General features: G+C 56.8%; 1 protein-coding gene across 9 annotated transcripts in view; it reads left to right on the forward strand.

The window, feature by feature from the left end:
- RALGPS1 (Ral GEF with PH domain and SH3 binding motif 1) overlaps positions 1–16,413 on the forward strand; it is a 268,245-nt gene that overhangs the window by 227,862 nt on the left and 23,970 nt on the right. For all 9 annotated transcript variants that reach the window (XM_042965073.1, XM_042965076.1, XM_042965077.1 and 6 more), the window contains one exon: positions 16,259–16,385. In XM_042965073.1, coding sequence (XP_042821007.1) covers positions 16,259–16,385 — 127 coding nt within the window. The remainder of the gene's footprint in view (positions 1–16,258; positions 16,386–16,413) is intronic.

The raw sequence follows: 16,413 nt of genomic DNA on the forward strand, positions 1-16,413 counted from the left end.
GGAAGCAGCAGGCCGAGGCTCCGGGTGGGCCTTTGGTGAGCACTGGCCTAGAGCACAAGCGGGTCTCGTTGCCGTAGCCTCACGCCTGGTCTTCAGAGAGCCTCCCCCTCCCCAGCGCCCTGCACACACCCACCTGCAGCGCGGGTAGCTGCCAGCCTCGCCTCCCGAGCATCAGCCACTCGGCCTGCAGGCTGCTTATTATCAGGGCACCTGCCTCACACCTCCTCCCAAAAGAAGAGCCCAGCTCCCCCACCGCCCCTGCCCCGGCCCCCCCGCCCAGGTCTGCACTGAGCATCAGTGGCTCCCCCTGCTAGGCCGGAGGCTGTAGACCAGGAGCCAGGCTCAGAGAACTAACTGCTAATTGCGGGCCTCAGGAGCTGGGCCTCTCACTGAGCCCCAGGCAGGAAAGGAGGAGCTGCATTGACTTTTGACCCCTGTCTATGATGAAAACCGGTGCGGGTGGGGAGGGCCGGGGGCACCTGGGTCGCTCAGTGGGTTAAGCATCCAACTCTTGGTTTCGGCTCAGGTCATGACCCCACTGTTCGTGAGTTCAAGCCCTGCGTCGGGCTCTGTGCAGACAGGACAGAGCCTTCTTGGTATTCTCTCTCTCTCTCTCTCTCTCTCTCTCTCTCTGCCCCTCCCCCTTTCTCTTTCTTTCCTTCCCTTTCACTCTCTCTCCCTCTCCCTCTCTCTCTTTCAAAATAAATAAATGAACTTTAGAAACAAGTGCCCCGGAGCCAAGACCCAGCCCCTGGCCCAGCTTCATCGAGGTTCGCCAGACCCTCCTGTTACAGCCACCATCACCTCCCTCTGGCTCTGTTGTTTATTAGCCGTAGAGGCCAGAATCCAGCAAATCAACCAACCACCAGTGCGAATCCCCGCAGGGAACAGATTGCCCCCCGCCCCCTGGCCCGGCTCACATGAAGAGACTCTAGCGAAGGTGAAATGGGAATTGCAAAAAGAACGGGGAGACCCCAGCACCCTCGGCTGAGGGACCTGGGACAGCAAAAGTGTCACCCACTCCAGCGATTGCTGAGCTGAGGAGGACTCGGCATCTGAGGGGCACACAGAATAGCCGGCACACCCGCCAAGCCTCGGTTTCTCCATCTGTAAAGTGGGCGTTGTCGTGTCTCTCTCACAGGGTTGTTGTGGGAACGTGTTGAGAACCCGTGTGTGAAACACAGTGCCTGACACACCGAGCACTCGCATCAAGGGTAGTGTTATTAGGATGGTGTGATGGTCGTGGGTATTATGATTGTGCCTCTGTCACCGAATCAGCCTCCAGGTTTTAGTGAAACACTGCGGCCTCAGGGATACTTTCTCCCAGTGGACTCCGCCCTCCCGCCCTCCCAAGCTGGGGGTCAGGGCTGTTAACAGTTAACACCGGGGCTGGCAGGCCGTGGCCGAGGCCAGCCCGCCCCTGTTTTTGTATGTGAGCACACCACACCCATCCGTTGACATTGTCTGTGTCTGCTTCCCTGACAGTGGCCGAGCTGAGTAGTTGGGACAGAGACCCTATGGCCTCCAAAGCCTAAAATATTCACCATCTGGCTTTTTACAGAAAGTTTGCCAACCCAGTGTTGCACACTCTTGCAGGGACGGTCTGTGCTTCTCCACAGCTCTTCCCTCTGCAGGAAGGACACCGTTACCTATGCACATTTGTCCCCTATCTGCCTTCCCCACCGCACTGAGGGCCCCCTGAGGTAGGGACCACGGCCAGGGTCCCTGGAGCCTGGCCCCCGGGCGCCTCGCCTGCCCTCGGGTCTCCTTCAGGCAGGATCTCTGAGCTGCTCGCCTGCCCTCGGGTCTCCTTCAGGCAGGATCTCTGAGCTGCTGGCCGGGCCCCTGCGGGCACAGGGCTCTGGGAAGCAGCTCCTGCCGCCGACTGCTGACTCCGCACTCCCTTCCAGGGAAGTGCTGACGTGGCAGTTTTCACACGGTGGTGCGAGAGCGGCTCACAGGCGTGTTTTCCACCAGTTTTCCAAAGCCCTGGCTCCCACCCTAGAAGCAGGATGTTAAGGTTTTCATTGATCACCAGAGAGCCCGGGAGCGTCTGGAAGGCTTCCGATGCACTCAGTGGTCCTGGCTTCCCACCCGCAGCCTCGAAGCCTCTCCCAGGACAGAGAGGCTGCTGTGGCCTGGGACAGCCGAGGGGTCCTGTGGAGGGCGGGACCAGAGGGGCAGCTCCCAGGACGCCGTCCCCACTCTGGCAGTCAGACCGGGCTGCGTGGCAGGAGCCCGACCAGGCCCAAGGACAGGAATGTGCCTCTTGCAGTCCCAGGAATGGGAGGAACGCAGCCTCCCTCAGCTCCTCAGGATGGGGGTTCAAGCTACAGCTCTGGGCTCCCTTTCCAGCAGTCAGGCACCCGCCCCCACACCTGCCAAGGAGAGGCCCCAAGATGCATTCATTGGCTTTTGCACTCCGGACGTACGTGCCAAGGGCCTGCTGTGAGCCAGACGCTTGCAGTGAGCCAGGTACCCAGTGGAACGAGGCAGAGACCTGCCCGCATGGAGCTTAGGCTTTAGCAGAGGAGACAAGCAGCAGAAGCCGTGAGGGCACAGGGCGTGGTTCAGGAAGGAGCCCGAGGAGGCCAGCGTGAGCACGACCGAGATGGCCGGTGGGCTCCCTGACCCTTCTGTGCGGCTGTGCCCACTTCTCTAGCCAGCCCACCCCCCTCAGGCAATGAGACCCGCTAACTCTAGCATTGGGAACAGCCGGTCGTGGGTCTCTCGGAGGCCGTGGTTAGTGCCAGCGTGGCCCGGAGCTGATGCTGTGCCCTCTGTGTCTGTGAGAACCCCTGCGCCCCACAGACGGCTGCCCCGTCTCCACCCCTGGCAGTGACTGTGCCGGCAGCTCCACACCAGCAAATAGACTGTGAGAACGGAAATGGAGAAACCGTCTCAGTTTCTGGGCTGGGAGGAAAAAGGGCCAGGAATGCCACGTTTTCAATCCCCATCCCCCTATATGTAATGTTTCGTTTATATAAATGAACTAATATTTTCCTGGAGAGCAAAAATCATAAAGAACGTTGACCCCCAGAGAGGGCAAGTAATGTTTGTGTGTGCCTTGGAACCGATGAAGACATTTCCAGATTCTGTTAGCCCCGCCCCCACGTGGCTGAACCAACTGACAGGTTTTCTAAGAGTCCTTGGCAGCAAAGCAGGGCCATGGAAAACCTGAGCGCGGGCCTCGGCCTTTTCTACGCGCACCTTCAGAACTGCTCTCGACATACCTTCGTGTCTTCCTTGTTTTATTGCCTCTTGGGTAAAAGCCCTGCTTCGGAGTCGGGCAGACCTGAGTTCAAAGCCCAGCTCCAGCACTTCTTAGCTGTGGGACCTCGGGCGATCGGCTTAATCCCTCTGAGCCTCAGTTTTCTTGTTGGCGAAACAGCGGTAGGAATAAATACTTCACGCAGGCTTACTTCGCGGGGCTGAGGCTGTGCCAGAAGAGCCCTTAGCACAGCGCCTGGCACATGCTCACCACTCAGGATTTCTGGCTCCTGGCCCTCATAGGGCGGGCCCCGATGCTGTCCCAATGGGGGACAGCATGACGCAGAGCAGGGGACGGGGAGCCGGAGGGCCCTCACCTCAAGTCCAACTCACCAGTCACCAGCTGTGCCGGGTACCGCTGCTGTATAACCAGCCACCCTGGAACCTAGTGTCACAAAACCATCATTTTGTTACATGCACAGGTATTGTGGATCAGGAAATAGGACGGGACACAGCCAGGAGGGCTTGTCTCTGCTTCACAATATCCGGGGCCTCTGCCAGAAAGTCGAAGGTTGAGAGGGACTCAATGGCTAGGCGCTGGAATCATCTGGATGTGCGTGATGCTGGCTGTTGACGGGCCACGGCCGGGACAGAACGCGTGTGTACACGTGGCCTCCCACGTGGCCTGGGCTTCCTTAGCGTATGGCAGGCTCAGAGTGGTCAGACTCCTACACGGCAGTGTTCCCCCAAGGCAAACGTCCCAAGAGCTGGGTGGAAGCTGCATGATGGCGTCCGTGTGACCCGCCTCGGAAGTCACGTAGCCTCGCTTCTACTACACTCTGTCGGTCAAGGTCCACCCTGGTCCAAGGAGAGGGGCCAGAGACCCTACCACTCAACAGGGACCACGTCAAGAATTTGTGGACGTGTGTTAAAACCACCACGCCAGCTAGTTCGCGGTGGGGGAACAGAGGCTCGATGATGACGACGACGACGACGACGACGATGATGGTGGTGGTGGCGGCAGCTAGCGCGCACTGAGCTTGTACTCGCTGCCAGACACTGTTGTAAGCACTGCCTGTGCTCATTCAGGACCCCCACGCCTACCCTGTGAGGTGAAGGCTGATATCCGTATTCCGTAGGGGGAGGTGCTGGGGCAGGAAGGAGCAGAGCCAGCCGCTAAGCCCAGGGGTCTGGACTGGTGATTGCCCATGCATGGGACATGCCCATGCCCTTCCTGCATGGGACATGGACATGGGTCCATGGGTCCCATGCATGGGACAACCAGGATGCGCTTGCAGGTCCCGGATTGCTCTGGGCTCTGTCCCCGTTGCTGCCGGTGTCTGTGCGGTACAGCAATCAAAAGTGTGCGGCTGTGCCCCCTTCTCCAGCCGGCCCACCCCCCTCAGGCACAGGTCTCTCCCTATGTCTCCCGGTGTCTGTGCAGTCATCACGGCCCTGGGTGACAACCCTGGCACATCTGTGCCTTTCTTAGAGACATTTTTGGGTCACACACTCTCCCCGCTTGGTTCTTAGAAGGCTGGTTCTGTGTGAGAGTCACAGCTGCAAATCTGATTTGCCATTAAATCTTCTTTGCTCCCCCTAGCTGGGGGCATGAGGCCTGACCTCTCATGGTCAGGGTTGGGGGAGCTTGGCCCTTCTCCCCACCAGGCCTTTCTCTATCTCTGTTGGCTTGCTAAGCTCAGGGCCTGCCACAAAGGACATGGTCTTAGCGGCGGGCACTGCTGTCTTGGGGCCTCCAGGTGACAGTCAGTTCGTCGATGCTTCCTCAGGTGAGCACTTCCGTGGGATCCCACAGGTCCCTTGCCCTAGACAGATGCAAATCCATTCTGGGGCCGCTGCAGCCCCTTCCATGGCCCCTCAGAGTCTGTGTCCACTGCCAGCTCCTTGCTGCTTGGGTCCCTGTGAGCCCTTGGTTGGTGGGAGGCCACAGCCATCCTTGTCCTGACAGACTTGCAGATGCAGCTGACCCTGGTGTGGCTGGGGCCGTGTTGGCTCCCATGACTGAGCAAGGCACTAGGAGTCCCCTGGGTCTCCCAACTGCTGAGGACGTATTCCAAGTTCCCCGAGCGGTCTGTGGGGACGTCGGCCTGCACCGTAGAGTAGTGAGCAGAAGAAGAGAGCACCCCGTGGGCAGGGCTGGGGACTCTCCCTTCCACAGCCTCCTCTGTTAGCTTTCATAGATTTTCAGAATGGGCGAGGGGCTCAAGAGCTGAGAAGCCAGTGCCCGCCTCTTCGCTCTGGAAGTTCACATCTCCGTTCCTCGTCTCTCACCTCGTGGCCTGCTATGTCAAGGTCAAGCAGAGGAGCAGAGACACAAGCCCGCTTCTGTCCGACTCTGCTGCCCCACTGTGGCCCAGCCCCCCTCCTCCCCCCACCGTGCCGCACACGGCACTGGCGGCTTCCCCTGCATTCCCTGCCCTGACCCCAGGGAGAAAGCATTTGGGCCTCACCACCGCTGAAGGGGGATCCAATGCGATTTTTCAGAAAGAAATGGACCGGGGCATTCCGAATGACGCGTGAGCCAGATCTTAGCTCACAGCAAGGACCCGGGAGAGCTGCATGTATGAGAAACAAAGAACGTGTGTGAATGTGAATGTGAAAGTGACCAGCGCCGAGGCCCGACCGTGAAACCTGGCCAGAGAAGGCTTTCTGTGCAGAGGACCCCCATGTCCCCGGGTGCCACAGGGTTCTGGCAGCCCCGGGAGGGCCCAAGTCCCTGCTATGGGAACAGGGCTCGCGGCACACACAGTAAAGAGGCCGGGAGGCGCAGAACCCTCTTCAAGCTGGGAGCAAGTCCGCCCCGTGAACCGCATGGCCCGGCGGCACTGTCGGGAGCTCCATGTCCGGCCGTGGTCACTCCCCTTCTCCAACCCGGAGAGGCTCGGGGGCCGAGGAGGCCGAACCCCAAGCTCCCGGCAGCCCAGGCGGAGGCTGGACTGGAACTCGAGTCTCGTGACTCCAAGTCCCCTCTGCCACAGCTGCCTCCCGTTAACTTACAGTGTGCAAGACTCGGAAAGCACCCCGCGAGTGGCAGCCTGGCTGCCAGGCTGCTTAACCTGGGCAATGCCGACCGGGCCAGGGCCCCAGTTGCTGCCGGAAAGCCGTGGGAACAAGGCTCCCCGTCCCCCTCGGCAGAGCCAGCCCGTCTGTAGCCAGAGCACCGGCTACACTCGAGTCCCGCAGCCCCTGCCTCCCCGAGCTGGTGCTGGTGGGAGACTCTGGTCAACAGGAAGTCACATCTCATTCCTTAGTGACAAGTGGATGGGCGCTGAAGGCAAGTGCAGGCCACGGGAGAGTGAGTGACCGGAGGGCCTGGCCCTCTCTGAGGACGCAGGGTCGCTGCCCTCTCTGAGAACGCAGGACATGCGTGTCGTCAGCACTGGGCCCGCGTCTTCCTGGAACCCCTTGCTGCTGCTCCTTTAGCCCCTGAGGAAGGGAGAAGGTCAGCGGCTCTTTCCTCCATCTCTCCCTTCTCCCGAGGGAAACATCTAGCGGAGCAGAAGGCCGTTTCTGAGGTGTGTCACGACTGTCTGCTGGGTCCACATGGGTGGGCAGAGGGGGACGCTGGCTCTTGGCGCTGGCCGGCCGACTGAGGTGGCAGGCCAGGCCCCTCCAGCTTGCTCCCCCTAGAGACCCACACCCGAGGGAAGGCAGCCGCTGCTGTGTGTTCCAGCCCCAGAGATGGGTGCTGCCTGCACCAGGCACCTCGGAGCGGGAAGAAGTGGCAGCCGAAGTCAGGGCCGCTGGCCTGAAAACCGCGCATCGCCTCTGACGCCTTCCGTTAGAATTACAAGTGAAGCCCGAGATCACTCTCCTCCTGCATCTAAAATGACGCTTTTCTCAAAGAGTTGTTCTGTCGACCCTGGTTCTACACAAGTTCCTTTTTAGGTTGTCTCTTCTCGTCCCACAAACACTGGTTCTGTCCCAGGCCTTCCCTCTTCTCACCGAGCTTGCAACTCTGGATAATTCGCCCACTCCCGGGGCTCCACACTCCCCTGGCTGGACACGTCTGTCCCCGGCGCGGTCTGTCTCCTGAACACTCCCCCAGTGGCCCCTTCGCATCAGTCCCGACCTGAACTTCTCGTCGGTCCCCCGAGCCTGCTCCCTAAGTGAACGGCACTAGCATCCACCTACGCTGCCCCAAGCCCCCCTCCCACCACACCCCTGCTGATCCCCCTAGACCCCCCTCCTCCTCTTTCTCCTTCCCGGCCTGTCGTTGGGGCTGCCGCCACGTGCTTCTCCAGCCAGAGTGAGCTTTCTAGGGTGCGATTCTGAGCACATCACCGCCCCTCCTAAAAATCTCGACACCTCCCCCTCCTTAAACTCCAAGCTCCTCAGGTGCCCCCCCACCCCCACGCCTCCCCCCTCCACCGCAGCCACCATCCGCCCCCCATACACGGTCCCGCCCTCAGCTCTTCCGCCAGGGTGGCTCCCTGCAGTTTCTCTAGTAGGTTCCACGGTCTTTGCTCTTGCTGCTCCTGCTGCATAGGCCTCAGCTGGATCTCTCGGGCTCAGCCTGGATGTCGGACCCTCGGCTCCTCTCCGACCTTCCCGCGTTCTCAGACGCACTCAGATGGCTCCACTGGTCACCAGCTGCTTGCCCAGGCAAGCTCCCTAACCCTTCTGACCTCAGGTCCCACCTCACAGCGCTGAGCTGACAACAGCTCCTGGGAGGCAGTGTTGCCGCAAGGCCTTTAAATGAGATCCTGTGTACAAAGCATTTAGCACAGTGTGTGGCGCCTGTAGATGCACAAGGAAGGTCGGGTGTTGCATTACCACCTCCATTATCGCCGTGGTAGTTACTCTGTCGGTGTAGTTTTTGCTATTACCACGATTATTATTTCTTTTTCTCCTATCGAAGCACGTGTCCCTCCTGGGTGTAATTTTCCGCTTGCTTGTCTTTCTCCCCCACCTGACTGTAAACCCCATGAAAGCAGAGCGTCAGCCCTCTAATCCAACGTGGCTGACCAGCCCCTGGCTCAGGGCTGGCCCAGGGTCAGGAAACGTTTGCTGCAGGAAGGAGGGACGGATGCTGGATCATTTCCCCCTTACAGGGAGGCTGCCAGGTCAGACCACTGTTCCTGTGTTGCAGATGTAGAATCAGGTGGAGAGGTGCGAGGTGGCTCTCCCAAGGTCGCTCAGCCTGCAAGTGGCAGATAGCACGGGAGCCCAGGTCTGCCTGCCTCCAGACTCTGAGTTCTTAGCTAGGACCATTCATCACCCTCACTCCTGTCTTCTGCAGAGCCATTATTAGAAGGCCCTGTGCTCTTTTCTCTTCCAATCAATGAGTGGTCTGTTGGGCAGCCTGTTGGTTTCTTGAGAGAAATGTAATGAAAACCAGATTTTTTTTTTCAACATGATATCTCGTTCCCCACAGAGACTGTCAGTTCTCATATGTTCCAATAAAACTGCTAAAGAAACAGCCACTTAAAGAGCTTTAAAGATTATTCATGGAAAAATTATGCGGAGGAAAAATAGAGCAATCCTCTGAGATAGTCAAGCCACATGGTCAGTTTTTCCAGCTGTCCGTGCCATATCGGGCTGGGCAGCGGGGACCACGCTCCGCACAGCGAGGCCAGAACCCCAGTTCATTATCACTGCCCCCACCCCTGCCCTTGCCCCAGGGGACATGGAGAAACAAACTTGCCAGCTGCTCAGCTCAGAAATGGTCCCGGAAGACACGTGTTCCCTGGTGCTGTCACGTGGTGGCCACCCCAGGCTTAGTGGGACAGGAACGTGAGGCCTTTCAGTAGCAGAGAATGTCACTTACTGGCAGAGAAGCCCCCCCCCCACCCCCTAACCCTAGGTCCCAACTGAATGGAAATTCTTCGGCTTTAGCGTCAGACCAGGCTATTGGTCAACAACCAGGGGGTGGGAGTGGCTGAGACCCAGGGCATTAATTAGGAGCAGTATCAGCTTGGACTCTGGGCCCAGGGAGATCATACCCTCTTCTGCTTGGGCCTCCCACCCTTTCCTCAACCCGGCTGAGGGCCATCTGAGGCCAGGCATGCCTCCCAAGGCCGTCCAAAGCAGCAAGAAGAAGGAGGCGGATCTGGGCCTCGTCCTGGAGGGAGAATCCGGAGCCGAGCGGAAGAAACCGAGGGCGAGTCCGGAAGCGTAGGAGAGCTGGAACATGCAGATCAGAGCCAGGATGCAGGAACCATCTGGAGGCAGGTGAAAAAGGGAGTGAGCGGGGAAAGCCAAGGAAGTTCCCAGAAGAGGCTCAGAGTCAGCTCTCTAGGCACGGCACAGCACGCATGGGCAGCTGAGGGAACAAAGCCAGCACCCCCCCAGCGCGTGACCTTACATGCCTTGGGACGTCCCTTTAAAATGGCAATTGTAGGGGCGCCTGGGTGGCTCAGTCGGTTAGGCATCTGACTTCAGCTCAGGTCATGATCTCACAGTTCATGGGTTCGAGCCCCACGTCGGGCTCTGTGCTGACAGGTCAGAGCCTGGAGCCTGCTTCAGAGTCTGTGTCTCCCTCTCTCTCTGCCCCTCCCTGCCCCTCCCTGCCTCATGTTCTGTCTCTGTCTGTCTCTGAAAAATGAATAAACCTTTAAAAAAAAATTTTTTAACGGCAATTGTAAAATTACCAACTGCATAGGAGTCCGTGTTGGAGTTTTCGTACAAGCCTGGCACACAGCTGGTGCATAATAGATGTTGGTCCTCTCCACCTTCACCTACAACAGTAGCAATTGGACCTTACCCAACAGAGTTCCTGGAGGAAGTGCCTCCCGCTTATCAGATCACCTCAGACGTGTCACTGTTTCTTCTGCCTCAGGTTTTCACCAGTACCTGACCTTTGAACTGCGAGCCTCCCACCCCCCAGCAGCCCATGGCAACTGTGTAAGCCCTGGCTCTCTCACCTATGAACCCGCCACCCGTGCGTGGAGGGCAGCACGCCCACGCGGCACGGTGCCGGGGGTGGAACGCTCCACCTTAATTATCACCGTTATCGTTTACTACAACAACACTGGGAGTCAAATTCCAGTTAAAACTCCAGGGGAGGAGCAGTGCGCGAACTGACCTTTACAAAATACTTTCTGAACCCAGGGTGGGAGCCAGAGTGACTCAGGCGGTGTGATTCCACGTCCATGCCACTGATAAACAAGGCGAATTCCACCCTCCGCACGGACTCGTTCATTGAGCAATAGTGCCCAACGAAAACAGAGCAGGAGGGCTTCCGTTCTTCCCCTTCGTCTCCGGAGCAGCCACACGAGACGCTTCCTCCAGGACAGAGATTGAGCAGAAGGTCTTCCGGGGCGCACGTGCCAGTCACCTGGAGAGCCAGTGGGATGAGAACCTCCAGGACGGGCCCAAGAAACCCCATTTCTCACACACTCTGCAGATGCTTCAGATACACTCCCCGGTTGACAGAGCTGCTGGCAGAGTGGAACTCCTCGCCAGGAAAACGCACGCGCACACGAAGCGTAGTTACCCGTCCGGTACCTCCGCACACTCCTCCAGGGCCTTCCGAGGACCGGATCCGGTGAGGTGCGGGCCCCGCCTCTCCGGCTTCGTTATCATGGTCTGCCAGAGTCTGTTTTTGAGATGTCCTGTGCGGGCTGCAGTTGGGACCTCCAGCAGCCTCCCCTGCGTCCTGCTACCAGGCTAGGCCACCCAGGCAGCCCTCTAGGAGGCGGTGTGGTGTGGCGGGGCCTCGGGGTCAGGTTCCTTGGGCTGCAGACAATGAGACAGACGCTGGCTGCCTCAACCAAAAGGGGAACCTTTGGCTTATGGGGTCCAGGAAGGGCTGAGCAGCCAGGGAAGGAAGGACGCGGCCCAGGGCTGAGGGAACGACTAAAACGGGACTCTTTTCCACAAGCAGGAAACATGGCCATTGGCAACGTCTAGGTTCTCTTGCACAGCCGCAAAAAGTGATTGTCCTCAGACATGTTCTAGGCTCACATCTGAAAAATCCTCGGGAAAGGTGTCTATCCCTATCCGGATCCAGGAGCAAGGCCACAGCGGTCTGGAGTTGGCTCCCCTGTGACCCTATCAGTGGTGGGAAGGGGGATTCCTGGAGGGGGTGGCGGGCAGGTGGTCCCAGGTGTCCGCTCCATGGATTCACAAGGCCTAGACTTGAACCTGATTGCCTAGCCAACCAGCTCCCTGCCCTTGAAGCTTAACCTCCTGAGCTGCTGCTTCCCCATTTGTGAATTAAGGCTAATGTACAGACCTCAGAGGGCTGTTGTGTGGGTTAAATGTGAAAGCACCACAGGGCCTCAGCAGGACACAGATGGCACAATCCAGTGGGGTGATCAGAGGAATTTTTCAGAAAGGGGCCGGCGGGTTTAAGGAACCCTAAGGACATCACAGCACCCCAGTGCCAGAACAGGAGTGCAGGGAGACAGCGGTTATGAAAACCAGAGTAGAGAGGACTTGGGGAAACTGCCGCCTCTCAGGGGTGACCCTGAAGGGGAGTCTGGAGGAAATGGTGCCTTAGCCTCTCTCCTCCCTCCGCCCAGTCTCTGGCCACGGCTCCCCATAGGCCTGATCCAACGAGGAGCCAGAGGGAAGGGAGCCCACTGACCGAGGCCCCAAGCCCAGCTCCCAGTTAATGGCACAGGGTGGAAAAGGGTGCAGGACGAATCTGGAGGGCAAATGGAAGATTCCAGCACAGCCCCTGGCACATAGTAGGCATCCATGTGTTTTTATTTATTTTTAAAATTTTTTTAATGTTTATTTTTGAGACAGAGACAGAGCATGAATGGGGAGGGTCAGAGAGAGAGGGAGACACAGAATCCGAAGCAGGCTCCAGGCTCTGAGCCGTCAGCCCAGAGCCCGATGCGGGGCTCGAACTCACGAACCGTGAGATCATGACCTAAGCTGAAGTCAGAGGCTCAACCGACTGAGCCACCCAGGCACCCCATCCATGTGTTTTTAAAATATTCTCATTTTAGGGGCGCCTGGGTGGCTCAGTCGGTTGAGCGTCGACTTCAGCTCAGGTCATGATCTCACAACTCGTGAGTTCGAGCCCCACGTCGGGCTCTGGGCTGATGGCTCGGAGCCTGGAGCCTGCTTCTGATTCTGTGTCTCCCTCTCTCTCTGCCCCTAACCCACTCGCATTCTGTCTCTGTATCTCTCAAAAATAAATAAACATTAAAAAAAATTTAAAAATAAAATAAAATATTCTCATTTTAAATGATGAAATATTGAACATGTAGAGAGTACCCATTGTGCCCACTATCCATATTTAACAGAAATTAGCATTTAGCCATATTTTATATTTTTTTAAGTAAAATAACACTACAGATAGAGCAGAAATCCCTCTTACCCTATGCTTCCTCTTTCTTCCCCATAGAGGTATCTACTCTCCCGAGACCAATTTATGTTATTCCTGTGTAGGCTTTTTATATTATACTGTTGTTTTGTATGTGTTACAGTGTTTACAAAACTGGCATCATGCCTCAGTGTAAACATTGTTTTGCACCTTGCACTTTTCCACTGAGCTTATGCTTCTAGGACGTAATCTGTATGGATACGTATAAATTCAGTTTAAATTCAGTTTCTTCGCTGTTTTCTGCTCTGTAGAATTTGTTGGGTGAATAAGCCACAGCTCATTTATCCATTTCCCTCCTGAGGGGCATGTAGACTGTTTCCACCTTTTTGCTGTTATACACAATGCTACATAGAGCATCCTCATAAATGTGTCTCCTTGTGTGTATACTACGTGCAGGGGTTTCCTGGGGGGAAATCTGGGGGATACCTAGAACCAGAATCGCCTGGTCACAAAGGCATAGCATCTTCACCTTCACTCGCCAGGCTAATAGCTTTCCAAATATTTGGCACCCTAAGAGCCCATTTTCCCACATCCTAGCCACCACTTGATGTTGTTGGGCTAATTAATTTTTGACAACCTACTAAGGTAAAAACACTTTTTCTCACCGTTACTATACAATTTGCATTCCCATGATCACCGGTGAGGTTAAGCATCTCTCCTTGTACTTATTGGTCACGTGGGGTTTTCCTCTTTTGTGAATTTCCCGTTTGTGTCCTTTACCCGTTTTCTCTGTGTGGTTTGCCTCTTTCTAACTGATATTTGAAGTCCTTTATATATCTCAACACGAATCCTTTGCTGGGGGTGTGGGTGACATGATCTCTCCTCCCAGAGTACACCTTGCCTTTTAACATTGATTTTGCTGACTTTCATTTGTTTGTTTTGGTGCAGAAATGTTTAATTTTAATGCAATCATTTCAGTTTTGTTTTGTTTTTTTTTTGTACTTTAGGTCTTATGCTTTTTGTTTCTTTCCCCAAGGTCATCGACATCGTCTCTTATGTTTTTTTCCCCAGTAGTTTCACATTTTTGCTTTTTTACATTCATGGTGTGAATCCGCTTGTGTAACATAAGGTGGGAGGACCCCAATTTTGTCTTTCTCCCCACGGAGCCCGATGGTTCTAGCGCCGTGTACTGAAAAGACCCTCCCTGCCCCACTGACCCACCATCATGAAGCGAGTCTGGGCTCTCCCTTCTAATTTACCGAACTGTTTCTCCGTCCCTGCCCCAACACCAAACTGGGTGCAGTCCTACCATTTTGTGTGTTGTTCTGATATCTGGTAGGGCAAGGCCTGTACTGCCCTTCTTGACAACTGTCCTGGAGACTTCTTCCCTTTATTCTTCCATCAGGACATTAAGACCAGCTGAAGTGACCAGGCAGTGGTCAGGCAGCGTTGAACACCACACCGCTGGCAGTTTCGAGCTCAGAATTGATGTGCCCAGCTTTTCATTTTTTCAAACACTCACGAAGCTGTACAGGGGTTGGATTTCAGAGGATCCGTCAGGAGGTAGAAGAAGGTCGTGTGGGGACCCAGCCCACGTGGTGACCGGAGAGATGAGTATGGAGGGGATGTGCAGAATCTAGGGGCCTCGGTGATCGTGTCTGGCAAGTAAAGAGGGGGTAGGAAGAGGAGAGGCCGGTCACCGTCTGGGAGAGGCCAAGATGACCCCATACTCCAGGCCAGATGACTGAGTGTCCATGGTTGGAAATACAGGAGGAGGTTCCGGGTGTGACCTTCACGGAGCAGAACTCAGGGTACCTTAGGAATGTTCAGACAGAAGCATCCTGGGTGTATTGGTCTCGGGTTCAGAAAAGAGGGCTGTGGGACAAATTTAAGAGCCAAAACCAGACCCAAAGAGGGAAGTCTGCGTAGAAAACACCAACACGAGAGCCAGGTGGAGGATAAGGAGCCCACAGAGGAGACAGAGTGGCAGTGACCAAGAGGCACAGGGAGAGGCAGGAGTGAGACAGCACAGACAGCCGGGACGCAAGGCGTTGCGAGGAGGGGCCACTAGCACCGGATGCCGCAGGCTGTAGGGAGAAGGTGTGAGGGCAGAGGCAGAGCTACGAGGAGCACGGTCCTCTGAGGAAATGCGACTGGCCAGGAGGAACACGGGGCCAAGGGCCTGTATTCCACAGAAAACGGGAGACGACGATGTATTTAAAGGCTGTGGAAGGGGCCGGAAAGAAAGGAGGTGATGGTGTGAATTCTCAGAGGGGACAGGCAGGACCGGGGAGGAGAGGAGTGCCCGAGCCCCAGGCCCTACAGGAAGGCATGTGTGGATGGAGCACATGTGACAGTTGCAAGGCTGGAGCTGACAGCCACAGTTTTCTCGTGGAGGTGGAGAGTGGTGTCTCTCGAAAGGGAGGGGGCTTGAGGAGAGAGGGATTGGTGGGGGGGCGCAGGGATCTGAGGGAGGAGGTGTGTGTGCACGGTGGGGGTGTGGAGGGGAGGCAGGGGTGAGAACCCAACAGCTGGGAGCCGGAAGCCCGCGCTCCGGGTGATGTGAGTTCCTGCCTCATGAACCTTCCGGAGGGCCAGAAGGGACCTAGACTTCCTGTGGCGACAGGCTGGGAACAGGGCTCCTTAGTTTGGACTTTATGAGGATGATCCAAGCATGCTGGAGAACCAGGGAACCCCTCGGTCCCTTGTGCATCTATGGCGTCTTGGGGTGGAAGATCTGAAGCCCCAGATGGACCTCGGGCCTCACAGGCTCTCCAGAAAAGTGTCTCCACGTGTGCGTTTGATATGGTCGAGCTCCTTTGTGGAAGCCCTGGTTCCTATGTCCAGTGTTTGTCCCCGGCAGCTGTGGCTAGGCTAGCACCTGCGGTCACCTCCCTTAAAGTTGTCTCTTCCCAAGCCACAGAAATGAAAGTACAATAGTGGTCGGGGCCACGGCCCTCAAAATCTAGCCACGGACATGAAGGATTCTGCCTCAGTCTCTGCATCCGGCACTCAGTGTGGTCGGTGGCCCTGGCTCCCGGCTCTCATGACCTTCCAGTGACCCCGCGCATGGGGCTGAGAAGGACATGGTAACAGTTGTCAGAATGTAACAAGTAGAAGTGCCACCTGTGAAATTCTAGGTACATGACCTTGTGACCTCCCAGCCACCTGCAAGGTGAGTTAAGTTACTGCCACTTTTCAGATGAGGAACCCGAGGCTCAGGGAACAAGTTAAGTAACCTGTCCAAGGTCCCCAGGCAGTAACTGATAGGCCTGGGGTCTCAACCCCTGCCTCCCTAGCCCTGCCCTACCTCGGTAAATCCCCCGCCTCCTCTGAGAAGCCCTCCTTCCATTTTTGGTTGAGTGAGCAGGCAGAGAAGGACACAGGGCCAGGTCACTGGACTCGGACTCAGAAGATGGGCCGTGAAGTCCCAATTCCGTCACCCAACTGGGTGGCCCTGGATACGTGTTGCCACGGGGAAACCAGGCCAGGCTGCCTGTCCCCACATCCACCCCATCTCCATCCGCACATTCTCCCTCCCCCGTGTTAGTTGGTGGCACTGCCTGGTCAGGGGGCACCATGCAGAGCAGGATGCTGGGCACCTTAACAGCCGGTTCAGAGGCTAGTTATACTGCCAGTGAGGGCTCAGTGTCTCCCGAGTAGAAAGCCACCAGGCCTGTGTGAACCTGGCCCCACTACAGCAGCCAGGCCAGGTACCTGACCCCGCCCGGAGCCACCTCCTCCGGGCTTCCCCAGCCCAGCTTCACCCCCACCCCCATCACTCTCTCTCTCTCCTGTTCACAGGCCCCTCCACTGGCTCCAGTTCCGCGAGGTTCAGCCGGCGGCCCACCTGTCCCGACGCGTCTGTTGCTGGCAGCCTCCCCACACCCCCTGTCCCGAGACACCGGAAGAGCCACAGCCTGGGAAACAAGTGGGTGACTGAGCAAGCCCCCCCCACC

The sequence above is a fragment of the Panthera tigris genome, chromosome D4 (assembly GCF_018350195.1).
Source record: "Panthera tigris isolate Pti1 chromosome D4, P.tigris_Pti1_mat1.1, whole genome shotgun sequence".
In the NCBI taxonomy this organism is placed as follows: Eukaryota; Metazoa; Chordata; class Mammalia; order Carnivora; family Felidae; genus Panthera; species Panthera tigris.